General features: G+C 38.2%; 1 protein-coding gene across 2 annotated transcripts; it reads right to left on the bottom strand.

Annotated features, from left to right (window-relative positions):
* Positions 1-108: 108 nt before the first annotated feature.
* On the bottom strand, positions 109-27,098 carry mbd1b (methyl-CpG binding domain protein 1b). 2 transcript variants are annotated; one of them, XM_062986960.1, is made up of 13 exons: positions 26,923-27,098; positions 24,904-25,282; positions 24,646-24,783; positions 21,198-21,327; positions 18,911-19,140; positions 18,723-18,805; positions 18,553-18,584; positions 17,385-17,432; positions 16,545-16,592; positions 11,002-11,163; positions 8,999-9,187; positions 8,100-8,219; positions 109-1,475 (listed from the first exon to the last, which is right to left on the bottom strand). In XM_062986960.1, exons 2-13 carry the CDS (start codon positions 25,272-25,274, stop codon positions 1,005-1,007), a joined length of 2,022 nt encoding a protein of 673 aa, XP_062843030.1. In that variant the 5' UTR covers positions 25,275-25,282; positions 26,923-27,098; the 3' UTR covers positions 109-1,004. The 2 variants fall into 2 exon arrangements, with proteins under 2 accessions (XP_062843030.1, XP_062843031.1); XM_062986961.1 differs by lacking the exon at positions 26,923-27,098 and having other exon boundaries at positions 24,888-24,997.
* Positions 27,099-27,136: the final 38 nt, after the last annotated feature.

The raw sequence follows: 27,136 nt of genomic DNA, 5'->3' as shown, positions 1-27,136 counted from the left end.
ACGGCATTTGCCCCTTCACAATGTCTTCTATTTTTGCTAATTTGATCCATTTTAATGTTTCGGATCTTCCAACTAATTTTAAAAACATGAGTAAACACAAAATGCAGCTTTTAAATGATCATTCCATTTATTGAAAATAAAATGTATTCAAATCACCCTGTGATTGCCCCCTTAGTTACTAAAGAAACCAGTTAACCAAATTCAATTAACAACGTTCAATTTCACTAGCCACAAAATGTACATCTAATGAAAGTCCATATATACAAGTCTCTCTCTCTCTCTCTCGCTCTATCTATATATATATATATATGAAAATGCTTTACTGTCTCTTTTTCCACTCCCTGTAACATGAAAATGTATCTGCATCACCTGCATCAGTGTTGCAGTGTATGTCATACCCTTTGAATTCTAAAATCGTAGCCCTGAGAAGAGTACAATCAACAAAATTATGAAAAACAATAGGACACTACAATATGTATTTAATGCCAGCATGAATTAACAACACCTGTATGTGTAACTTCAGTATATGCTTAATGTAATTTACTGTATAGGTCCTGTCTGTACTGCATTTTTAGTTGTATTTTTAAGTGACCTAATTCAAGAAAGAGATTTTTCTCAGTCAAAAAAAAGTAAAATTCACCATCTGTTACAGTCCAGCCAACAGCTATTTCTGCAAAAAGTTTTTGAACATAATAATCTATGAAGGATCAATTAAGTTTTTCTTACAAGTGTTTATATGAAAAAGGTTAGACAAACATTCTGAAATTGTCTAGTCATTAAGGCTCATTTATACAACAGTGCTAAAAAATAGCACTCCAGTTTATAGACCTCTTTTGTAGCACAGTAGACAAGTAAAAAAGGTGTTTTTAATGACTGTTTGTCTAATATATTACCTTATACAATATTCTTAAAACACTGATCTGAGCAGGTAGAGGTGAGTTGTACAAGATGTAAGTACATCTTGTAAGTTATGCAAGAACCCAGTTATGAGCGTGTGCATGTGATCACAATTTCTGTTGTGTGCTCTTGCACCTGGCACACCGTACAGCCTCTGGTTCCACTAAGAACTCACAGGTAGCTGCCCGCACCTGGATAATGGGTTCAGCTTCAAAAGGAGCCTCCCTCCTGAAACCTCTGCACACTGAGTAGCGCTCCAAGTCTTCCAGCAGGGTGGTGACTTGAGTCACAGAGGTAAGGTGGGTTGGGTGTGCGTGGTACAGCATGTGAGTGGGCAACAAAGGCTGACCCTGTACACTGATGTGGTAGCGAAAGCTTGGCTCAATCTGTACTATTGTGTCTGCCATGGCTGAGAGCTTGGAGCACTGAAGAAGCTGTAAGCGTGGACCCTCAATCAGCAAAGCACACCACAGCACAGGAAGCACAGCCTCACGCAGGGATGTCAGAAGTTCGAGAAGCTCCAGGTCCAGGCCGCTGTCAGCACTGTCTTCATCCCCCAGACTAAAAAGCTGAGTGATCTAAAAATTAAAAAAAACATGTGACCTTATTACTGGATAAGTAAATTCCTATGGGATTTAAAAACTAACCAATGTGAAAGAACAAATACAAAGCATAAAGAGTAAAAATCCATGCAAGTTAAATTTTCACAGCAACAAAAAGTCAAAAGGACACATTTCTTGTTCTTGATCTGGAAATATGTATGTATTTTGCATGTTAAATGCCACCTTTCGTAAAGATTATTCATAAACATGACATCAATTTCCACTTTCATGCAGATGAAACTACAAACCCAAATAAAAAAGTTGGGACAATATAGAAAATGCAATAATAAATAAATGAAGTGTTTCTTACATTTACTTTTATTTCACTGCAGACAGTAAAAACCCAAAATATTTCATGTTTTGTCTGGTCAACTTCATTTCAGGCTTGCTTCACATTTCAAAAAAGTTGGGACAGTACAGCATTTACCACTTTGTTGCCATTCCTCCTTACAACACTCAAAATACGTTTTGGCACCAAGGATACCAAACAATAAAGTGTTTCAGGTGTTATTTTGTCCCATTCTTCCTGCAAACATGTCTCAAGTTGTGCAACAGTATGGAGTTGTCATTGTCACCTTTTTTTCTCCACACATTCGCTTCTGAGGACAGGTTAGGACTGCAGGCAAGTCAGTCCAGTACCCATGACCTCTTCTTCTGCAGCCATCCATTTGTAATATGTGCAGTATGCATATGTAATATTGCCAAAAAACCTTTTTGTTAGTACCACTGAAAACCTGCTCTTTTTAAATTGGTTGTTTGAAGGCAATGTTTGTTTCTTAGGATTTTAACATCACACATTGGTTACATTTACAGTGTATCACAGAAGTGAGTACACCCCTCACATTTCTGCAAATATTTCATTATATCTTTTCATGGGACAACACTATAGACATGAAACTTGGATATAACTTAGAGTAGTCAGTGTACAGCTTGTATAGCAGTGTAGATTTACTGTCTTCTGAAAATAACTCAACACACAGCCATTAATGTCTAAATAGCTGGCAACATAAGTGAGTACACCCCACAGTGAACATGTCCAAATTGTGCCCAAATGTGTCGTTGTCCCTCCCTGGTGTCATGTGTCAAGGTCCCAGGTGTAAATGGGGAGCAGGGCTGTTAAATTTGGTGTTTTGGGTACAATTCTCTCATACTGGCCACTGGATATTCAACATGGCACCTCATGGCAAAGAACTCTCTGAGGATGTGAGAAATAGAATTGTTGCTCTCCACAAAGATGGCCTGGGCTATAAGAAGATTGCTAACACCCTGAAACTGAGCTACAGCATGGTGGCCAAGGTCATACAGCGGTTTTCCAGGACAGGTTCCACTCGGAACAGGCTTCGCCAGGGTCGACCAAAGAAGTTGAGTCCACGTGTTCGGCGTCATATCCAGAGGTTGGCTTTAAAAAATAGACACATGAGTGCTGCCAGCATTGCTGCAGAGGTTGAAGACGTGGGAGGTCAGCCTGTCAGTGCTCAGACCATACACCGCACACTGCATCAACTCGGTCTGCATGGTCGTCATCCCAGAAGGAAGCTGACGCACAAGAAAACCCGCAAACAGTTTGCTGAAGACAAGCATGTCTCAGTTTCATGTCTATAGTGTTGTCCCATGAAAAGATATAATGAAATATTTGCAGAAATGTGAGGGGTGTACTCACTTTTGTGATACACTGTATGACAGAACAGGTAGTTAGGTTACACATGCTTTGTCAGTTCAAACTCAATGTCAGACATCATCACGGGCTATTGTCATGTTGTTGGACTGTGGAGGTAATCAGAGCTCCTGGATAAAACCCACACAGACAGAGGGAGAACATACAAATTATACTCAGAAAGGACCCGGGCTGCTCAACCTGGAAATCAAATTCAGGACCTTCTCGTTGTGAGGCAACGGCGCTACCCAGGTAGCTAATTTTTTTCAATTTTAAGTTTAACTGCAACATGTTTAATGACTTGGTCTTAAGGTTAAACACAGTCATGGACACTGACTATCACCTCACTTGCATGTCTTTGGACTGTGGGAGGAAACCCACGCAGAAACGGGGAGAACATGCAAACCATGCCGTCCAAACAGATTGACTAATGACGCCATTTTTACTGCCCTTCATTCTTCCCTTTCCCTCCTGGACAGTAAAAACAGCTACACCCGGATGCTGTTCATTGACTTTGGCTCTGTACTTAACACCGTCATCCCCAGTAGGCTAGAAACTAATCATAGTTATCTGTCACAGTTACCTGTCTGCTGGGCCTATACTCATCTCCCAGTTTACCCAAAACTGTGTTTGCATATCAAACATAATTATCAAGTTTATAGATGACACCACAGTAGTCAGGTATCAGGTAAGAGATTCAGTATTGTGGTGTTTCACTAATAACCTTTCCCTTGACACCAAAAAGACCAAAGGGCTAATTGTGGACTACCAAGAATTAGGCTGCACACACACAATCATTTTGAAATGTGTCATCAGTTTCAAGTTCTTGGGTGCCCACAAATATTCAACACCTCTTTTTTGTTTAAGGCACAACCCTGTCAATACTTTTTGGGGAGACTAAAAAAGTACCATCAGATCGCCCTCAGAGACGTTCAGCGCTAGTTGCCAAAGAAATCGCCAGGCTGAACATAGACATTGCTGCTGTCAGCGAAGTTCATTTTGCAGACCAGGGATCACTCACAGAGCATGGTGTTGGCTACACACTGTACTGGTCAGGAAAGACAAAGGAAGAGCATTGTCTTTCTGGTGTTGGCTTCATGATCAAGACCTCCATTGCCAGCAGATTACACAGCTTGCCAGTCAGTCACTCAGATCGTCTTACAGTGGTGTTCAAAAAAATAGCAGTCCAACACCATTAACTTGATAAATCAATGTTTTTAGTAGAAATGCTATTTGTACATAGCAAAAAATTTACTTGAAAGTGTAGTAGAGTATTGAAAACAAAACAAACCCAACAATTAGGACATGCATGCCGTTCATTCTGAGTAATCGAAGCATTGATTAAGAGGGGGTTGTTCAAAATAATAGCAGTGAGGAGTTCAATTGGTGAAGTCATTCATTCTGCAGAAGAATGGGTGTCAATTTTGGCCCTTATTTAAGGTAGGAGGGTGGCAAATGTTGCACAGGTTGGTCATAGCGCATTTCCTTCTGAAATACTGGGTAAAATGGGTTGTTCCAGACATTGTTCTGATGAACAGCGTACTTTGATTAAAAAGTAGATTTTAGAGGGAAAAAACATACAGAGAAGTGCAGCAAATGATAGGCTGCTCAGCTAAAATGATCTCAAATGCCTTAAAGTGACAACCAAAACCTGAAAGATGCAGAAGGAAGCGTGGAACTACTGTTTGAATGGATCAAAGAATAGCCAGAATGGCAAAGGTTCAGCCAGTGATCACCTCCAGAAAGATCAAGGAACATCTGAAGTTCCCAGTGAGTACAGAAGATGATTAAGTGAAGCCAATTTACCAGCAAGAACTCCTTGCAAAGTCCCGTTCTTAAGAAAAAGACATGTCCTGAATGGGTTCAAATTTCCCAAAGAACACATTGACTGGTCCAAAGAGAAATGGCTCAACATTTTGTGGACTGGTGAAAGCAAAATTGTTCTTTTTGGGTCAAGTGGCCATAGACAGTATGTCAGAGGACCCTCGAGCACTGAATTCGAGCCAAAGTACACTGTGAAGACAGTAAAGCATGGTGGTACAAAACTATGATATGAGGATGTTTTTCATACCATGGTGTTACACCTATTTATCACATACGAGGGATCATGGATCAGTTTAAATATATCAGAATACTTGAGGAGATCATGTTGCCCTATGTCGAAGAAGAAATGCCCTTAAAATGGGTGTTTTAACATGACAATGACCCAAAACATCTTGGTTACAGACAAACAAGATTGAGGTAATAGAGTGACCAGCCCAATCCCCTGACTTCAATCCCAGAGAGAACTTGTGGGCTGATATGTAAAAAGCGTTTTTTTGAGGCAAAACCCAAAATTGCAGAAGAACTGTGGAATGTCGTCTAATCATCCTGGACTGGAATACCTGGTCAGACGTGCCAGAAGTTGGTCGACTCCATGCAACACAGATCTCGGAAACAATTGTTATGCCACTAAATATTAGTTCAGTAATTTAAAGTAAAGTGAAACCTCAAACATTTTCAGTTTATAGATAGATTTTTTGAGTTTTTAAAGAAAAATGCTGACACACTACTGTATGTCTCTACGACTTCCAATCCAGGAAAATGGATTTGCCACCCTTATCAGCATTTATGCTCCTACCCTTCAAGCTGATGCTGGAGTAAAAGAGGCCTTCTATCGCGATCTGCACAACCTCCTCCAGCAAGTCGATTCAAGAGACAAAGTCCTGATACTAGAAGACTTTAATGCAAGAGTGGGACGAGAGTTAAGAAGTATGGAAAGGAGTCATTGGCAAACTATAATGGATATAGTTTTGCTTGCTATTGGAGTTTTGCTCAGAGCATGAGCTGTTCATCACAAACACCTTGTTCCAGCAGAAAGACAGATTCAAGACAACTTGGAGGCATCCCCGATCCAAACACTGGCACCTTTTGGATTACATCCTGACTCGACAGCGTGACTTGAAGGACATACACCATACCAGGGTGATGCCAAGTGCCGATTGCTACACCAACCATAGACTGGTCCGTACCATTTGTCTTCTCAGATCCTCACAAACGTTTACCAGTGCACCATCAAGAGCGTACTGCCCAACCCTACAAAGGGTGGTAATGACCACTTAGCACATAGCTCCCTACCACTGGAGATCTTCACAACCAATGCTGTGTGCGCAGAGCACGCAGCATCATCAGGGAAACCTTTCATCCCTGCCACACATTGTATAACCTTGTGCCCTCGGGGAGGAGATAAAAGAGTATCCATGCCTGAACAATCAGCCGATCTAAATAAATCTAAATAATACAGTTGCATAAGTGTGCACATCTTCTCATAATTGAGGATCTGGCTGTGTTCAAAATGAACCAATTACATTCAAACATGTTAAATAGTAGTCAGTACACACCTGCCATCAATTAAAGTGACTTTGATTAACCCCATATAAAGTTTAGCTGTTCTAGTAGGATTTTACTGACATTTGCATGTTATAGCAAAAGCCATGGTTCGTAAAGAGCTTAAAAAGCATCAACGGGATCTTATTGTTGAAATGGATCAAGGCATTACTTAAACCGTGGAACACAGTAAAGACTGTCATTAACAAGTGGTCAAAACATGGCACAACAGTGACAATACCAAGAACTGGACGTCCCTCCAAAAATGATTAAAATAATGGTTGAGTACTTTATGAGACAAAAATCTCCTGTATTCTTCATATGTCTGGGATTTGGGCAAGGTGGCATAACGAAACTGAATGACAATGACTACACAATCACACTGAGTTATTTACAAGTCAAATGGAGGCCAGGACAAATTAATTATTGAATCTGTTTGTCCTGCATGTTGGTAAACTAATCTAAACTAAACCAAGACTGACTTGTCAACATTAAAACTACAAAGTCCAAAATGAAATTCAAATAACACTGATAAACTTTTCTACACATGTGCCCAGATTTTTGAGTTAGTAAACAAGCTCAACAACCTGGTCATTGATTACTTCTAGAAAGATGACCATAGTCATAACTAATGGGGAGACACTACCACAGAATCATCTGCATATTAATAATATTATGCCTCGCATATTGGCTTTGGTATTCATGTGTACAACACAAAAAGGTGAGAGGACCTGGGGTGATCCAGAGGAGAAGAAAAGAACATTTGAAAAGACACCATTAACCTTAACACATTGTGAACTTGCAGTAAAAAAAATCTATCAACCAACATATTAGGTCAGGATCAATGTTGTAGATGCTCTAGCCTATTAAGGCTATATGTTGTAGATGCTCTAAGGCTATATTTTATATTATATTACCCATCTGAAGCTGGATACAATATAAAAAAAAGTCACACAAAGTATTTGCATCATAAGATCAGACTTGTTATTCAGGACTTCATCCCCTTCATGTATTTTACACCCTCCCATGCAGGATGGGAGTTACCAGTATTAAGCATATACTCTACTTTGTACTTTTAAGTACACTTAGCAAGTTAGCAACCTTTAATTCTAACTTGTTTCTGTAGTTCCCTTTAATGGAACACATCCCTTTGATGACCCAAGTAGTCATCAGGTCTCCCAAGCCTGGCAAAAATGTCATTATCCAGCGAAATATTAGTTTTCATCAATCAATTGACCAGTCTAGTATCTATTTACTTAATATAATTCATGTAAAAATCCTCTAGGCCACCCAAAGAGGATGGATCCATGTCAGGTTGCAGATTTATGATCTAATTTTCTTCACATAGTATTTACAATTTTTTCTAGTTATTGATGCACTCAGATTCCGTATAAGGGGTTTTTGGAGCTGGAATCTGTGAAGTTGCATTGAGACAGTGTCAACTGTCAAAATGCTATAAATTTTACCTGATAAGTATTACTACAACTCAACACTAGTATTACTACAACCCAACATTTTATTTCACAACACTGAACTAGCTTGCACATTCTATACACTTTTTCTGTGTGTTTTTTGCTTACCGCTGGTGTGATAATGTCCTCATCTAAATGTTGTTCAGTGCCTGGGAAGCATGACTGTGTATCATTCTTTTGCAAAACTTCATCCTCAGGTACAAGTTGACAAACTGCAGTTTCCAACCCCTACAAAAGCAAAAGTATTATTTTGTACATCAATACTCTATCAGGATAAATAAAGTATCTATTTTCAAGCAAATTTTCTTCGAAAATTATTTGACAATCAACTTTAGGAAAAATAAATAAATAAACGGTGGTTTTATCCAGAAGGTTTGACTTCCAAAAGTGAAGCACTGAATGCTCCACTGAAAGCAAGCTCTGACCACAGTATTGTATTTATTTTCTAAGACTTTCCAAATAACCTACATGACTGTGTCTGTTCTTTAATCACTGGGCTGTTTACATGAACCTCCTATTTTGTTCAGTGTTACTTTCCCCCAATTACTTTCCTCTAGTTGTCCTCAATTACCAGATTGTAATTTGCCTCTACTGCTGCAGACCTCCACTCTTGGAGGAGGGTCACAACTGTCACACGTCCCCTTCAAAATGTGTGCAGTACAGAAACACACACAGCCAATTGTGTAAAAGTAAAATTATATGTTTTGTAAACAAAGAGGATTTTTTGTGTGTTCATTTAATGATTTGAACTTTGATGACGACATTTTTTGTTTTGTTTGTTTGGTATACTAATGTACAAGACAGTGACCCTAATAAATACACTGCTTGATCAATCATACTTCAGGCAATTGCTTTAATGTGCAATTTATACTGACAAATGTGGCCACTCATAGAAATGCACCTGCTCAAGTTAAAATTTGTTTTTACAAGAGGTCCATCCTGCACAAAATAACCAGCAGACCAGCAAAGTACAATTCTCTGCGTTTCTATTCACCAGACTAACATACCTGCCTATTGTAATAAGATCTTCCAAACTTGTTTTTTTCCAGTTGACGTGCAGCAACAGCTGAAGACTTCTTTCTCCTTTCCAGCTCAGCTTCATTGTCAGATACCTCAAACTCCCAATTTTGACTGTTGTCTCGAGGGATTTTCTTATTGCTGTAAGAATTACGTAGTCTTGATCTGTCAGTCCCAGACTGAAAAGCAGAACATTCTGTTTTACAAATTAGTACTTAAAACACTTTGTTAGACTCAGTAAGTGTCTACTGATAAAATGTGAGGAACATTAACTCACGAAGTGCATTGTAAAAAAGACAGAACAACAAGTGAACAGAACAACAAAAAGTGTACAGAACAACAGATCGGCTACATTTAGCAACTGTATATCTGTATAATAATATAAAAAGGATCATCTAGGGCAGATGAAATGCCGGTATTTGTCATATATACGTATACACATTAATAGTACAATGCAATTCTTTATTCTTATATCACAGGGCAGCCATTGTACACTGCCCCTAAAGGTTCAGGGTCTTGCTCAAGGGCCCAACAACGGCTGCATAGCATAGCTGGGATTTAAACCCACAATATATTGGTTTTTGGGTTATTTATTTGCAGATAATGAAAACTGGTTTAAATGCAAATATAAATAATGCAAAGAAAAGTTAAGATTAATTTTATCATGCGTTCTGGCCTGCTCTCCACCACATTGCTGTTGGGTGCCTCTTCTGGTGAAAAAATTCAAGCAGCTAGGCTTAATGTTCCTCTTAATAACATTTAAAAGGTTTTCAATGGAATTCAGGTCTAGAGATTGGACTGAACATAAGTCTTGGTTTGGTGGTCCTCTGTTCCAGAGCTGGGGAACGGTATGTAGGACACATAAATCGTCATGTACAAGGTTTTCCAAACTTACTTTTGCTCTGACAAAGACAAATCTGCCAGATTCAAGCACCCCTACATAATCATCAATTCTCCACCAACTTTCCCAAGGAATGCAAGACACTGTGACTTGTAGGTCATCTGACCATTAGACAACCAAGCTGAAAATTTAACTCAGAAGCTGCGTCCGGAATCGCATACTTCCATACTCGCGAGAGCGGTTAGTATGTCCGAATACATAGAATAAATAAAGAGGTACGCGAGAAGTACCCGTATGACCTACTTATTGGGCAGCCATGTTTGAGTATGCAAGCAATGCACACTTGCGGTCCGCTAATGTATCCCATAATGAATCAAAGCGGAATAAGAAACAAGAAAGACAGCGGAAAACGGAGTCCTCTGTTCACAAGTGTAAGTAAGATAAATAAAATAAAACATTTTAAAGACGAATAAATAACAAAAACACAATAAATATCCAAAATTTTGGCGAGTGGGGTTTGTAATGAGTCTGTAACTATGGTGATATTATGTCATCACATCCTTACGTCATCACCTGACGTTGGCAAGATGGCGCATGTAGTACGTAGCGGTGTTGTGTGCATACTGCATACTTCTGTACTGAAAGTACGTACTTTTTTACCGGCCGAGTAGTGCATACTTCCTCCAATCTAGTACGTACTCTGTAAGTATGCGATTCCGGACGCAGCTAGAGATTGACTTACTAAGTCTCCTACAGACCAATTTTCATGGTCTTTTGCAAACCTTAGATTAGGTCATCTCTAGCGTTACACAACTTCAGCCTATTTTAAACAGTCTTTACTGTGTACTTTCACCCCTGTTGAACCCTAGATTTCAATGACTTTTGTTTCTGTATTTGAATCTCCTCCAAATGTGGCTTCATATACTGCTTTTTAAAACTTTTTGGCCATGTTCACATTGACAGACAAGTTTAAATTATGTTTAAACTCAACAGGTCTTGCAGTGCCTGAATGTAGCTAATGAAATTAAGCCAGTTTTGGTTAACTGGTTAATTTAGTAGCAATTACCTTTTCAAATAGAGGCAAGAAGGACTACAAATCATTTTTCTTATTAAAAAAATAAATGAAAGAACAGTTTAGAAACAAAGGCCTACCTTGGCTTCTCTGACACACTGTCGTCGACGACATATGTGTCTCTTCTTATTACTTCCACCAAACTTGGGCTTGTCTATACAGTAATCACAGGTTCCACAATCGAATTTAGACATGCAGCCTTTACAACTCCCACAAGGGCAATGGTTCTTCTGAAGTAACTCCTGTGGATTGCCATTTAGACAGAAAGAGGAACGGCTCTGTTTATAAGTATATATAAAAATTTAGCAAATATTTAATGTTATTTGTTTTATTTTTTTTGTTAAATAGTTCATCACATTACCCAAAGAGTCAGAAAGAAATGTTTAATTTTTAAAAATGAGTAAAAACCTAGGTTTTAAAGGCAAATACAGTGGACCCTTGGGTTACGAACGGTTTACCATACAAACATTTAGGGTTACGAACGATCTTTTTCAAGTTAAGGTACGAACAAATTTCGGATTACGAACCGAAATTTGCGAAACACGAGACTGTCACTGTGTATCAGACAGAGGGGACAGTGAGTGAGAGAGAAGAAGGATTTCGGCCCAGTAAAGTATTCTTTCTTTCATGCAATTACACCTACAATATACAACACTATCGAAATAAAGTAGGAAGTAATAGAGATTTATGAGTTTTTATTGTTTCTGGTAGATACATTTTATTAAAAAAAAGAAGGAAATGTATTATGGTGTATAGTAAACACACATATTGTACTGAAATGTGATTTGTGTTTTATGTACAGTACTACTGTGTATTGTTGTTTATTATTGTTTATTACAGGAATGTCTATTCTATAATTTAAGATTTAAGGGAAAATATACTTGTATTTATAACAAAAAAGACATTTGAGAGGTTAGGTAAAGTGGTGGTTTGGGAGGTCTGGCACAGATTAATTCTATTTACATTATTTCTTATGGGAAAAATAGGTTTAACTAACGAACATTTCGACTTAAGAACAGACCTTCGGAACCAATTAAATTCATAAGTCAAGGGTCTACTGTAATGTAATAGTAAATTATAGTAATAGTTTAATAGTAGTCATTAACATTATCACTTCAAAGTTACATACTAAATAGCACTTGAAAATAAACTGCATTACCTCATATGAATCATATATAGTTGCAGAAGGAATTTTGAGATTTGGGATAAAGCTAAAGTGACAAACCAACACTGGAACTGTGGCCATGTGAATCAGTGGTTTGTCTAAAACAAGTGTTTATTGTCCATTGTGTTGGGGCTCTGGTAATTAAAAATTTTTTAATAATAAAAAAAAAAAAAAAAAAAAACCCAGAATATTTTCCTGTTTTTTTCTCCTCCCTCCATTTGTGATCGTTTCTTTTTTGCTTGTTTCTGGGTGCTATACTTCTACTTCTATGATGGCCATGTCTCTCAACGTCTTTTCCATGGTCTGATTTTGTGTGCAGTTTTTCTTTGTTAATTTACCGCTGCTTGTCTTTTGGTGCGTGGAGGAAATCCAAGTGGCTAAGGATTTCATTTTTTGTGGATTTGGGTCTTTTATGGGGGTAGCGTAAATTTTTTGGGGCTTATTGCCGTGGATCCATGTGAGGTCTGTAGATTTGTTTGTTTGTTTATTAGGATTTTAACATCATGTTTTACACTTTAGTTACATTCATGACAGGAACGTAGTTACTCATTACACAAGGTTCATCAGTTCACACAAGGTTATATCGAACACAGTCATGGACAATTTAGCATCTCCAGTTTACCTCACTTGCATGTCTTTGGACTGTGGGAGGAAACCGGAGTACCCGGAATAAACCCACGCAGACACGGGGAGAACATGCAAACTCCACACAGAAAGTACCCAGACCACCCCACCTGGGGATCGAACCCAGGACCTTCTTGCTGTGAGGCGACAGTGCTACCCACTTAGCTACCGTGCTGCCCAGTCTGTAGATTAAACAAAATACAGTAAATATATAATGTATTTTTTTTTTTGCCTATTTCGTTTGTCACATCTTGTGGAGATAGTTTGCTTGTGATTTCTTTATCTTCTTCCATGCCTTCAGGTTCTTTCAATCTGTTTTATTCATTTGTTCTCTGCATCTCTTACTGCAGTTTAAGATTTGACGCAAAGGGGCTTTTGTGTTGATGCCAGAAAAAAGTTATGCTTTGCAGACTGTTACCTTGCACTTTATATTCAACTTTGATGCCCTTTTGAAGCACAAAAAGCAATAACCTACTTAGGGGAAAGTCTTTCAGTTTAGACTTATTGAGGACAAATCTTGGCCAGTTGTTGTTAATGTTGCTAAGAACTGGTCCAGTAGATAGATCTGGATTGTTTGTGTGGTCAATGAAGCATCATTTACGGTTTGGTTTAGAATCTGTGTTTCTAAATTGGTTTAGGATTCTTCACACTTTCTTCCCACCCTTAAGGGAAAAAGCAGAGCCCTGGACCTTCAGTGGTTGTGCACCAGGAATACAAAGGTGAAAGGTACCAAGGTATACTCGAGTCTCCAGGTGGTATCAATGTTTGTTTGACCCTTGGCAACCTCGGCACGTCTTGACCAGCCAAATGACTGGAGCAGGCCACTCCAACCTCCCGTCTATATGAAGTCAGGGTCAAAGCGCTGTGCAGGGCGCAAATGAGGTGCCTCATTCATTTACATCTCACAAGCAGCCTTCAGAGGGCTAAGGGCTTATTCTAGCCCGAATCCCCACAAGCAAAGAGGGGAGTGAATATTTCCAGTTTTGGAACATAAACTGCTTGAATATCAGTAAAACCGGAATTAAGTCCAGTGAATAATGGAAACATGTACCAAGGTAAGCAGTTAACTGCCAGAAGGGAAAAGAAATTAAGGTTACCAAAAACTGTCAAAGTAATTTCAATTTCAACTGAAAGCTATGCTGAAGCATATAATAAATGTAATAATCTTTGAAGTATAGATGTTCACAACAGCATCACAAGAAAAGTTTAAGTTTGAGACACTGTTTGAAGTAAGCAAGCCTCAGTTTTAACTGAGAAAACTTCCAAACTGCTGGTTTCACAAGGTGAGTGACTGTAAGTAAGTGATTGCTTAATGGCAAAACTAGAGGCCTTGAAATCGAAAGAGGATTTGAAATCATTAGTTGAACCATATAGACATGACAATCTATGCCAGTTTGCTGGTTCCAGAATTGGTAACTTACACAGACTGCTAAATGCTCTGGTAACCGGTCAGGATCTGTCAGCGTCATGCACTACACTCTCGTCTACAGTCAAGCCGGAAAGTCTGCATTCCCCTTTCAACTTCTCCACGTTTTATTACGTTACGGACTCATTCTATAATAGACTCAGTTCTTTTTTTGCCTCAAACATCTACACACAATCACCAATAAGTATGAAGTGAAAACAGGGTTTAGAAAATATGTTTTATTTTTACTGACAAAAATCGTTTATTTGGGGGTTACATATCTGTACACACCCTTAGCGTAGAAAAATGAACTCAATCTATTATAGAATCAGTCTGTAATGTAATGAAACGTGGAGAAGGTGAAAGGGGTGTGCAGACTTTCCGGCTCGACTGTACATCTAGTTGATAAGAGGTTCATTTTACAAAAAGAAAGTGACCCAAACATGTTAGAACTATATTAGAAGATAAGTGGCTACAAAATAATGACTTTAAGCAACAGATTTAAATCAATTTAAATAATTTATATAAAAAAAAGCTACACTACTCGGCTAACTGAGTTTAAAAACTCCCAATACGTCTCAATTCTGTGGACGCAGAGGGGTGTGTGTCAAAACAGACAAGAATTTTAATATGAGTTCTAGGTTTACATTCAACCAGTAAGGTAGGCTATGTGGTGTACTGTTGCTTCCATTTATTCTAAAATTCAATTTATGAGTGTAATTTAATGAAACGAAAAACTAAATTAAGAAAATTTTTTCCGTGAATTTAGTAGGGCCCTATTTGTAATATACAGTGTATCACAAAAGTGAGTACACCCCTCACATTTCTGCAAATATTTTATTATATCTTTTCATGGGACAACACTATAGAAATAAAACTTGGATATAACTTACAGTAGTCAGTGTACAACTTGTATAGCAGTGTAGATTTACTGTCTTCTGAAAATAACTCAACACACAGCCATTAATGTCTAAATGGCTGGCAACATAAGTGAGTACACCCCACAGTGAACATGTCCAAATTGTGCCCAAAGTGTCAATATTTTGTGTGACCACCATTATTATCCAGCACTGCCTTAAACCTCCTGGGCATGGAATTCACCAGAGCTGCACAGGTTGCTACCTGAATCCTCTTCCACTCCTCCATGATGACATCACGGAGCTGGTGGATGTTAGACACCTTGAACTCCTCCACCTTCCACTTGAGGATGCGCCACAGGTTCAGTTTTCGAAGGGAGGGGATCATGCTCTGTTTCAGAATGTCACAGTACATGTTGGAATTCATGTTTCCCTCAATGAACTGCAGCTTCCCAGTGCCAGCAACACTCATGCAGCCCAAGACCATGATGCTACCACCACCATGCTTGACTGTAGGCAAGATACAGTTGTCTTGGTACTTCTCACCAGGGCGCCGCCACACATGCTGGACACCATCTGAGCCAAACAAGTTTATCTTGGTCTCGTCAGACCACAAGGCATTCCAGTAATCCATGTTCTTGGACTGCTTGTCTTCAGCAAACTGTTTGCTGGCTTTCTTGTGCGTCAGCTTCCTTCTGGGATGACGACCATGCAGACCGAGTTGATGCAGTGTGCGGCGTATGGTCTGAGCACTGACAGGCTGACCTCCCACATCTACAACCTCTGCAGCAATGAGGGCAGCACTCATGTGTCTATTTTTTAAAGCCAACCTCTGGATATGACGCCGAACACGTGGACTCAACTTCTTTGGTCGACCCTGGCGAAGCCTGTTCCGAGTGGAACCTGTCCTGGAAAACCGCTGTATGACCTTGGCCACCATGCTGTAGCTCAGTTTCAGGGTGTTAGCAATCTTCTTATAGCCCAGGCCATCTTTGTGGAGAGCAACAATTCTATTTCTCACATCCTCAGAGAGTTCTTTGCCATGAGGTGCCATGTTGAATATCCAGTGGCCAGTATGAGAGAATTGTACCCAAAACACCAAATTTAACAGCCCTGCTCCCCATTTACACCTGGGACCTTGACACATGACACCAGGGAGGGACAACGACACATTTGGGCACAATTTGGACATGTTCACTGTGGGGTGTACTCACTTATGTTGCCAGCTATTTAGACATTAATGGCTGTGTGTTGAGTTATTTTCAGAAGACAGTAAATCTACACTGCTATACAAGCTGAACACTGACTACTCTAAGTTATATCCAAGTTTCATGTCTATAGTGTTGTCCCATGAAAAGATATAATGAAATATTTGCAGAAATGTGAGGGGTGTACTCACTTTTGTGATACACTGTAAAGCTTTAACATTTGGGTCTGAGCCACAGACAGCATGATGGCCAAGTGACAACTCCCTATGAAAGATCAATTTAAGTCAAATTTATTTGTATAGTTGTCGTAAAGCAAGATGTAAAAGATCAGATCCTCAGATCTTTTGTGGAGCAAAAATATTACCTCATCATCTTCTTCAAAAAATGGTGAATGTTCATCTGAGTCACTGTACTGTGGAAAACACATTTATTAGAGATTCAATTATTAAAAATGTAATACACAATGTTTAATCTTGTTAGTGAGCATCACCTGGGATTCCTTAACACAGGGGTGTCAAACTCATTGTCACAGAGGTCCACATCAGCATTATGGTGGGCCTCAAAGGGGCAATTGTAACGTATCCTGCTGTGACTGCAGTCCACCTTTTAAGTCTTGGACAATTTGTTGTTTTTCTTGAAGGTTAAATTCTGTGTTTGGTGTCAAAATGCCAAATTTATACTGTGTATTTATAAAATATATCTACATGTATATTGTACTCCTTTACCTCATAAGAGACTTACCAGTTTTTCTTCTTGAAGCAAAAACGTGTATTCACCTTCCCATCTTTCATTAAATTACTTTGCTTCTGCTTTTTCTCTTCTTGAATATTTTGGGATTATTACGTCAGTTAAACGCTGATGTGGAAACACTGCCATCTAGTGGCGGGATGTGGTCACTTTGCGGGTCACCAAATCAGCATGCATGGTGGGAGATGCAGTTTATGTACGATTTTACAGTGTATTTTAAGACAATCATTTTAAGCTCTCGCGGGGCACATAAAATGATGTGGCGGGCCAGATTTGGCCAGCGGGCCTTGAGTGTAACACATGTGCCTTAACACCTAGCACTAGTGGCTGGGGGGAAAAAGAGAACCCTGTTAAAAATTAAAAGTTAAAAATTTCAAAACTAAATAATACATAACACAACTATATTTTAATATAATACAGAAAATGGGTTAAATCTAAGCATGAAAGATTTGTATACCTTGAAATCTGTGTTAATAGACCGTTCTGACAAGCTTCTGTCTGTTGTCTGAGGATTACAAAAACGTTTAAATGTATACAGTAAAAAAGCGGTTTTGCTATAACACTGTCATTTAACACCAACAATTAAAAAAGCAAGACATTTAGTATCAGATTTCACACCAACTAAACCTAAGTTGAAAGTCTAGCCAACTACTAAATTAGTATAGTATGGTTCAACCAGTATAAATTAAATAAAATAATAAAATGCAATGTAGAATGCAGGATAAACACACTTAACATGGAGTATCAGTAGTTCTTTATGATGGCTGTGTGTAGCAAAGGGTGGTCACACCAAACATTGATTTGATTTTACTTTTGTTTATTCACTTTGCATTTTGCTAATTGACAAAAAAATAATTATTTACAGTTCTATTTTTCAAAGAATTCTTACTTTGCAGCATTTTTACACATCTGCCTAAAACTTTAGCTAATATATACTTGAACGTGCTTGAATAATAAGACCAGAGTTGTTGACCGTAAGCATGGTCCAGTCATAGCTACTCTTGTATATGAGTGCTGAAAGTGATACAGCTGGCTGACTTTATATGTGGAGAGTGTGCGTGTGTGATTTCGAACAGGTGATTGTAATCATGATTTGGTACAAAAGCAGTATCCATTAAAGGCTGAGTCGGTGAGAAGCAAAAATAACCAGAAAATAATTGAAAATAACACCTGAAATGCTTAATCATTGGTATGCTCTGTGCCAAACAGGTTATTGCAATGACTTTCTCACTGGATTTTTTGAAAATCTATAAACAAGCTTTAGTTGGTTCAAAATGCAGCAGCTTGAGTGCTAACTAGAAAGTTTGAGCATATTAGTTCTATTCTATCATCTCCAAATTGGCTACCAATTACATTCTGTAAATACTTTTTGTCACGAAATGCTTTAATTACAAAATAACAATTTATGTTATTTATGCTATTTTGACAGGGACCAACACTAGGTCTCTAATTTTAAAGGTTAAACGTTCCACTCTTACAGCTGGCACACACCCCACGGTCATCTGTGAGCTGGCAGACATGGCAAACCCCACAGGGAAGCCACTAACAAAAAGAGTTTAAGCTTACTTTTGGTTTTCAAAAAATATTTAATTACTTAAACAAATTACTACCATTCTATTACTTACTTTTTTAGAGGTAATTATCCGGTCATCTTCAGCTAAACAACAGACAACAAGTAAATTAATTAAGTTACTCACAGACATACAACAGCTAGGAATATACCATTTTAACTGTCCAAACTCTAAACTGGTTACTCAATTTCACTAGCGATTAAGCCTACGTTTTATTTACTTACAGACATTGCACGCTTCACTGCATGTGTCACACACAGCTTGACCCTTAAGACCTGTAAATGAGTTTCTACATCTTATGCAGATTCTACAAGAGAAAAAAATTTGTGTAAACTCTATTGTAGGAAAAAAGACAATATACTCAAGTCACAACCAGAAAAGTATATATAGAAATGATCTGGAGGTAGCATACCCAAGAATGGCCTTAGCTGTGTGTGATGGGCGTACAAGAGCCTGACTGGGGGACTGGTAAAACAAGCCATCCTTTTGGCCTAGGGACTTGCTCCGATGCGAAACAGGATTAAGGTTAAAGGGAGGCCCTGGACTGTATGTTCTGTCATGAGGATCTGCGGTCTCATTTTGAAAGCTGGATTCAGATGAGAAACCACAGTCCACTGGGGAGGAGTGCTCCTTCCTCCTTCTCTACATTGAAAACAGAAAGAGGGGACATTACTTAGAACCCAGATCTAAAAGATCCATAATTCATACACAGTTACACAAATCTATCACTTCATTTAGTCCAATGGCCTACATGCTATTTATTATTCAATTAGTTGTGCTCATTCAATATGTAAATGTACATTTGTGCCCAATTTACATACCCTATATGCAAAACTTTACAGTGTTATATTACATATATTACAGTGTAAATATAAACATAATTCAAGACATAATGTTTATAAACATAAAATAAATTGTATGGCCAAAAGTGTTTTGGTATTGAGTACATCTTAATAAGCTTGTTAGACATACAGTTTTTACAGGATTTTATTGTTGTTTTACACTTTGGTTTACATTCCTGACAGGACAGGTATTTGGGATGCACATGGTCAAGGTGAAGTTAAATGTCAAACACCACCACAGACATTTTTTAATATCTAATTCACCTAAATTACATGCCTTTGGACTGTGTGCAGGTTTCCTTCGAGGGCTCCGTTTTTCTCACAGACACAGGGAGAACCCACAGAGGCATTGTGCCGCCTGGGAAATACAGTTTTAAATCTACGACCCTTATTATAGTGTTGTCCCCCAATGACTATAACCGCCTCCAAGTCAGCTGAATTCATAAGTTTACATGCACTTAGAATGAAGTTATTAAAACTTAATTATTTATCCCCTCAACAGATGTCATGTCAACAAACTATAGTTAAAGCAAGTTTAATGTACTTTGTACACAACAAGCAATTTGTTCCAACAAATGTTTACAAATTATTTCACTTATAATTCACTATATCAAAATTCCAGTGGGCCAGAGGTTTACATACACCATATTGACTGTGCTTTTAAACAGGAAAATTGAAAAAAATTAAAAAATATCACCACTGCTTTAGAAGCTTCTGATTGACATCATTTGAGTTAATTGGAAGTGTACCATGGCACCATGTTAAATCAGCCAAAACATTAAAAAAAGAATGATGGCCCTCCACAGGTCTGGTATATTCAAGAGAGCTATTCCAGTTTTGTCAGAAGGGCAGAGGGACTGGGCCAAAATTCCAGCAATGGAATGGTTACCCAAACCATTTAAGGCAAGTTACACAATTTAAAGGCAACGCTACCAAACACTTACTATTTGTATGTAAATATCTGAGCCACTGGAAATATGATAAAAAAATAAAATAAAAGCTGAAATAAATCATTGTCTATAGTGTTCTAACACTTAATTCTTAAATATAGTGTAAATTTTCTGACCAATGAATGGTAAACTTATGACTTCAACGGTAACATTCTTCTTGCATCCACCAAACCTAGGATAAGTGACCAGGAGAATGCTACATGTTGCACTGCTCCGGAGTCCAGTAAAGGAATGCTTTACTTCCACTTTTAGCTGACACTTGGTATTGTGCATAGTGATCTTAGGCCTGTACACAGCTTAGCCTTTGGAACCCTAATGGAAAGTTCTTCTTTTGATGATGCTTTCAGAGGCAAATAAAAATAGAGTCCAAAGTATGTGCTACATGCTTCAGCAGTTGGCTGTCCAACTATGACAGTTAGCATGGTCTAAAATTTTACTTTTAATTTTACTACTAATAGCTAGTGCAAAATTCATTAATTAGGAGAGTTGTCCATACACTTTTGGCCAAATCTTGAAAACGGTGAGGAAGTCTGCAACTCTAACTTTCAATTTTGTGTGAATTTTAGCTTTTAAATTTGTTTTACAAACCAAATCACACATGAACATTCCTTTGTTTTAAAGTCATGATTGATAGAATAGAATGCTTTGTACAAATGTACAGTACAACGAAATTCTTTCTTTGCGTATCCCAGCTTAAGGGCCTTTGCTTAAGGGCCCAACAGTGGTTGCATGGCAGAGCTGGGAAGTCCTATGTGTAATGGTCTTCCGTAATATGTGCACATCACAACTTTTTGGTCTCTGGCAAATGGACTTAATTGAATAATACCTTTAAAACCACCATTTCCATTGCCGTACTGACATACTTTTAGCCTGTACTGCAATAACAGACAGAAATGTAAGTTATCACCTTTGCACTCCTCTTTGGAAGTTTACCATCTACAAATTGTCCCAACTTGTAGTCAAACTTGGTAAGGTCCATTGCATTTCCAAAGAATTTGAGCAGTTCAATCCTACTTCTCACTCGATCTCCTTGAGGGCTTAAAGATATTACAGAGATTAAGAGCATTAGAGAGTGGTGTGAGTGGGTTGACAAAATCAAGTGTCACTTATATTAAAGTACAATATTAATACAATATATAATAAGTTCAATAATTAAAAGTCTAATAAGTAAAATTACTTTTTTTTTTTTTTTTACTTCATTTTAAATTCATTTTTATTTTCATTTTACTATTACAGTGGTACAGAGGCTTTGTTCAGCACTTGGCTTGAGCGGTACAGTAAGATTAACTAAGCTCTCTTAATTATTACTGCTCATAAGTTCTCTCCACTAATGAAATTCCTTGCTCATTTTAGTACAATAAGTCACGTTAAGCTTTTTGCACTGCCACACTCCATAGGAAATAAAGTCACAAGCAGCACAAAAGCTATTGTGCCGCATCTCATGTGAATGCGCCTTAACTGAACGGAATACGGTATTCCAAGATCAAGCATCTTCAAAATTAAGCAGCATAAAGAAACAATGAAGTAGTAAGGTAAAGTGCAGGTTTTATTGTATTTTTATTGGTTTTAACTGTTTTCAATCGTATTTCAGTGTTGTATGTTATATTATTGTTATTTTCAGTAAATAAGTGTCAAAAACAATCTCCTTATTTTATATAAGCCTAAAATATATGCAGCTCCATGGGACCACAGAACGCATTAACAGGTTTCCCATACATCCTTATAAGAAAAAATTTGAGTTGAGTTTCAAGGTACCATTGTATATGTTAATTCTTATGCTTATTTCATTGTGTATTTAAAACAATGATGGCTGTGGGTGCAGTATAGCTATATTCATACTTAATTGTTTTTTGTAAATTACAAGTATTAAAAATCGACCCTATAAAAAAGTTAGCAAGAGCCGCTCAGGTGGCGCAGCGGTAAAATATGCTAGCACACCAGAGCTGGGATTTCGAATACATCATATCAAATCTCTGCTCTGCCATCCGGCTGGGCGGCTATATGAACAACGTTTGGCTGTTGTTCATACAGGGTTAGGGAGCCGGAAAGGGACCTCATAACTGATGCAATTACGACCTCTGCAGGCTGGTGATGGCGTCTGTACAGAGTAGAGGAATAATGCTGATCAGGGTGTGGCTGGTGCAGGTAAAAACATGCAGTTGGCTACTGCTCACGTATCGGGAGGGACGTGAGCAGTATCAGCCCCTTCTCAATCAGGGGCGGGGGTCAGCACCAAGAGAGGAAGCATAATGCAATTGGGTAAAAATTGGACGCACTAAAAATCGGGAGAAAAAGCTAAAAAAATTTATAAATAAAATTAAAAACCATGCAGTTGGTTAGTGAGTTCTACTGTGATTACCCCTGGTTTTGTATGTATGCTGTTATTAGAATGAAGATATCAGAGGGTGGGAGCTTGAGGTTTATTGTCTTTGCACTTGTTTTTATTCTTGTTTAACTTCTTGCTAGCTGATCTACTTTTTCATTTTCTGTTTTATATATATTACAAAAACTTGAACAGTCTATAATTTTTAGGGAAGGTTTATTTTAACAGAGAGAGACAGAATATCAACAAAAAATCCAGAAAACAAACATAAAAAAAAAGTTATAAATTAATTTGTATTTAATTAAGGGAAATAAGTATTTGATCCCCTACCAACCAGCAAGAATTCTGACCCCCACAGACCGGTTATGTGCACAAAAGGCACACAAATTAGTCCTGTCCCTGTATAAAAGACACCTGTAACAGAATCAGTTTCTTCCATTCAAATCTCTCGACCACCATGGGCAAGACCAAAGAGCTATCAAAGGACGTCAGGGACAAGATTGTAGACCTGCACAAGGCTGGAATGGGCTACAAGACCATCAGCAAGATGCTTGGTGAGAAAGAGACCACTGTTGGTGCGATAATTCGAAAATGGAAGAAATACAAGATCACAGTCAATCGCCCTCGCTTTGGAGCTCCATGCAAGATCTCACCTCGTGGGGTAAGAATGATTCTGAGAAAGGTGAGGTCAGCCCAGAATTAAACGGGAGGAGCTTGTCAATGATCTCAAGGAAGCTGGGAGCACAGTCACCAAGAAAACCATTAGTAACACATTCGCTGTAATGGATTGAGATCCTGCAGTGCCCGCAAAGTCCCTTTGCTCAAGAAGGCTCATGTACAGGCCCGTCTGAAGTTTGCCAATGAACACCTGAATGATTCAGAGAAAGCTTGGGAGAATGTGATATGGTCAGATGAGACCAAAATTGAGCTCTTTGGCATCAACTCCACTCGTCGTGTTTGGAGGCAAAGAAATGCCCGGTGGGGATGGTGTTCTTGGGGTCATATCCAGCATTTCTCTGCTCCCAGCTCCCTTGAGATCAGACAAGCTCCTCCCGTATAATTCTGGACTGACCTCACCTTTCTCAGAATTATTCTTACCCCACGAGGTGAGATCTGGCATGGAGCTCCAGAGCGAGGGCGATTGACTGTGATCTTGTATTTCTTCCATTTTCGAATTATCGCGCCAACAGTGGTCTCTTTCTCACCAAGCTTCTTGCTGATGGTCTTGTAGCCCATTCCAGCCTTGTGCAGGTCTACAATCTTGTCCCTGATGTCCATTGATAGCTCTTTGGTCTTGCCCATGGTGGTCGAGAGATTTGAATGGAAGAAACTGATTCTGTTACAGGTGTCTTTTATACAGGGACAAGACTAATTTGTGTGCCTTTTGTGCACATAACCGGTCTGTGGGGGTAGGGGATCAAATACTTATTTCCCTTAATTAAATACAAATTAATTTATAACTTTTATTTAATGTTTTTTTTCTGGATTTTTTGTTGATATTCTGTCTCTCTCTGTTAAAATAAACCTTCCATAAAAATTATAGACTGTTCAAGTCTTTGTAAGGGGGTAAACTTACAAAATCAGCAGGGGATCAAATACTTATTTTCCTCAGTCTGAAAAAAAAACATCCAGAAACAAATCCAGAAAAAAAACATTAAATAAAAGTTATAAATTAATTTGCTTTTTGAAAACAGCCAGTGTTTTAGAAACCAGTGTTTGTGTCAGAAACCAAAAAAATTATTAAACTCCCACCATCTCGAGAAAGCATTTCTCATCTGTTAACACTGTTATGCTAACGGTGCCTGACTAACTAGTGTGCTGTACCTAATCTGCGCTCCATAGCGCTTTTAGAGGTGAACAATATTGTATGATTTGCTTCCTATTGAAGCCTACAGCTGTTGTATTAACTATGTTATGGTATAGCAGTATACAAAATATCCATACCGTGCGAGCAATCAAAGCAGGTATACCGAATGTACAGATTAAAATAAATATTAATTGTCTTAATAATTATAATCTTTTATAAATGTACCTTAAGTAGTAAACATCTTTTTGTCCCATACTCATACCAGAACGGCGTAAAACCACTTTGCGCTTCCACCCCTCTCCCAGTACAGGACAATCCTCCCAGTCGTCATCTGCTGCAATCCGTCGCTTTCGTCCCTTTCCCCTTAAAACAGCATTGACAAACAATTAACATACAAGACTGAACAGGTAACATAACACTTCAAATCCTAAAAAAAAATTTAATGATAAACAGCAAAGCAAGCTTACATTAACATTAACGTACCCCACTGCACCACCACCATCACCTCTTCTTTTAAATTTCATCTCACTGCCAGCTACACTGCTACTTTGCTCACTCTCTCCAGCTAGACTCTCTAACTCTCCATCCTTCGTGCCACCCATCTCCCAGCTTTGGGCATTGTCCTCATTTTCGCAATCCTCTTCTAGAGGCTCAAGCCAGTCCACAGGAGGCTCATCGATGTTTTTTATGGAATCTGTTATAGTTTTACTTAAATTTTGCACCAAATAATTGTCATTTATGGTTTCTGCATTTTCGTAGATTGTATTGTCCTTAGTACTGGCACTGTTCTCCTCTGTTGTTGCTTTCTCCATCATGAAGTTGCCGTCTTCACTGCTGCTCTGCCTTGAATCCATTCCCAGAACTGTTAAAAATAAATCCCAGAAAATACTTGCTTTTAATGTCATTAATAGTTACATATATTTAGATAAAGCTAGTTACTTTTGAAAGTAAACATACAATTTAATTCTTTCATAATGCATTTTTTGCAATAAAGCGTAGGCTGCTAAAGGCTGCCTAGGCAATGTTTAAATTATTGGTTTGTTGAATGTGGTGCATACTCCACAAAAGGTCACCCTGATTTCAACTTCCCTTTTAGAATCTCTGAAACATTGGACCCAAGCAGGTAACACACACTGGACCAAATGGCAGTTCACTGCAGAACCTCACCGATTTAGAATTACCTACCTACTGACATATTTTGGTACACATGAGGAAAAGGTATTACCTGAAAGAATGCATGTGCATAAAATGGGAGAATAGAGGTATTTGTAAAAGGATGTGTGGTAATGTATTAAATTATACATCAATTTAGGGATGCTGTTAAATTCCTGACTGTAATTGGGTACATTCTGATTGCTTTAATTATCAGTGAGGTTTGCCTAGAACTTAAAAGGAGTCCACGTAATGCAATTCGTATTAACTGGACATAGTGTGACATAGCACACACCTTGGTTTAGTGCATTGTCAGAACAAAAAAGCCATGAAATTCAAATTAAACATGCACGCAAGAGGGCCTTAGTCTCCAATATGATCAGATAAAAATCTAACAGCAAAACAGCAACAATGTCTGGCAAAAAAAATCTGGCACTGCATAACTTGGCTAATTTCATTCCTTTAGTGAAACATGGTGTTGGGAGCATCATAGACTGCTTCTAAATGAAACAGAAAGAGAGACTTAATGGACGGATCAACACAGTCAAAGACACATCATTGAAGAAAACCTCTTTCAAAGAATTTGTAAACTTCTACTAGAGCAACAATTTACTTTTCAACATAATACTGACCAAAAGCATACAGCTAAAAAGACACAGAAAGAATTGGATTTTTGGGTCAAAACATTGAGGTGTTCAGCTAAAACCCCCCAACTTAATCCACACTGAACATCACTGCGGAGGCCTGACGATGGGACGATGCTCACCATCCAGTCAGACAGAGCTTGAGAGTATCTGCCCTTAGGTCATCTAAATACTTACACAAATTAAAGATTTCTGTTTCTAAATGTCTACATATTTTATGAAACCACTGTATATACAGCCAATGGTTGTAGAAACAGTTTAATGGCAAAGGCATAACTTACAACAAATTATAGGAAACATGTTTAAACATGTTTGTGTCATTATTAAGTAGCATATCATCAAAATGTTTCATATGGTTTTCCTTTACCAATGACTTTTATATTAATTATAAGTAAGCTACTCAAACAAAATACCCGGGAAACCGCATGCCGTAGTTTTTTCTCAATATGGGTTTGAGGGTTTTTCCTCTTGCAAACGGTATGGAACATTAGAACCTTACTGCAGAGCAAGAATGTAGTTACAAAAGAGCTGATGACTTGGTGAGATTGTTTTCATACTTGCAATAACGAACACGTTATTTAAAAAAAAGCTATTACTCGTGAACTTATTTATTTAGCCATAGACTATAACAGAGCACTTCAATGAAACCACGTGGCTAAGATAATATTCAGGCTTTGCATTTCCAACAACAGCTAAGTATTCTTACCTTGCAGTGAACGTGTTTCCTTGTTGTTGAGTAAATTACCTGAACTACTTGAGGTTTGATAGCCACGCCATGTTTACAGTACCACCTAGATAAACTAGCCTAGCAGAGCAGTTCCAGCATTAGCTAACCAGTTATTATGGTCAAAACAGCAACAGAGTCCTCATTCTGACTATAGGTTCGCATAAAATAATACACATCAAGCGGCATTTAAAAC

The sequence above is a fragment of the Trichomycterus rosablanca genome, chromosome 24, assembly GCF_030014385.1.
Source record: "Trichomycterus rosablanca isolate fTriRos1 chromosome 24, fTriRos1.hap1, whole genome shotgun sequence".
NCBI classification, from domain to species: Eukaryota; Metazoa; Chordata; class Actinopteri; order Siluriformes; family Trichomycteridae; genus Trichomycterus; species Trichomycterus rosablanca.
This window is presented reverse-complemented; position numbering and strand designations above follow the sequence as displayed.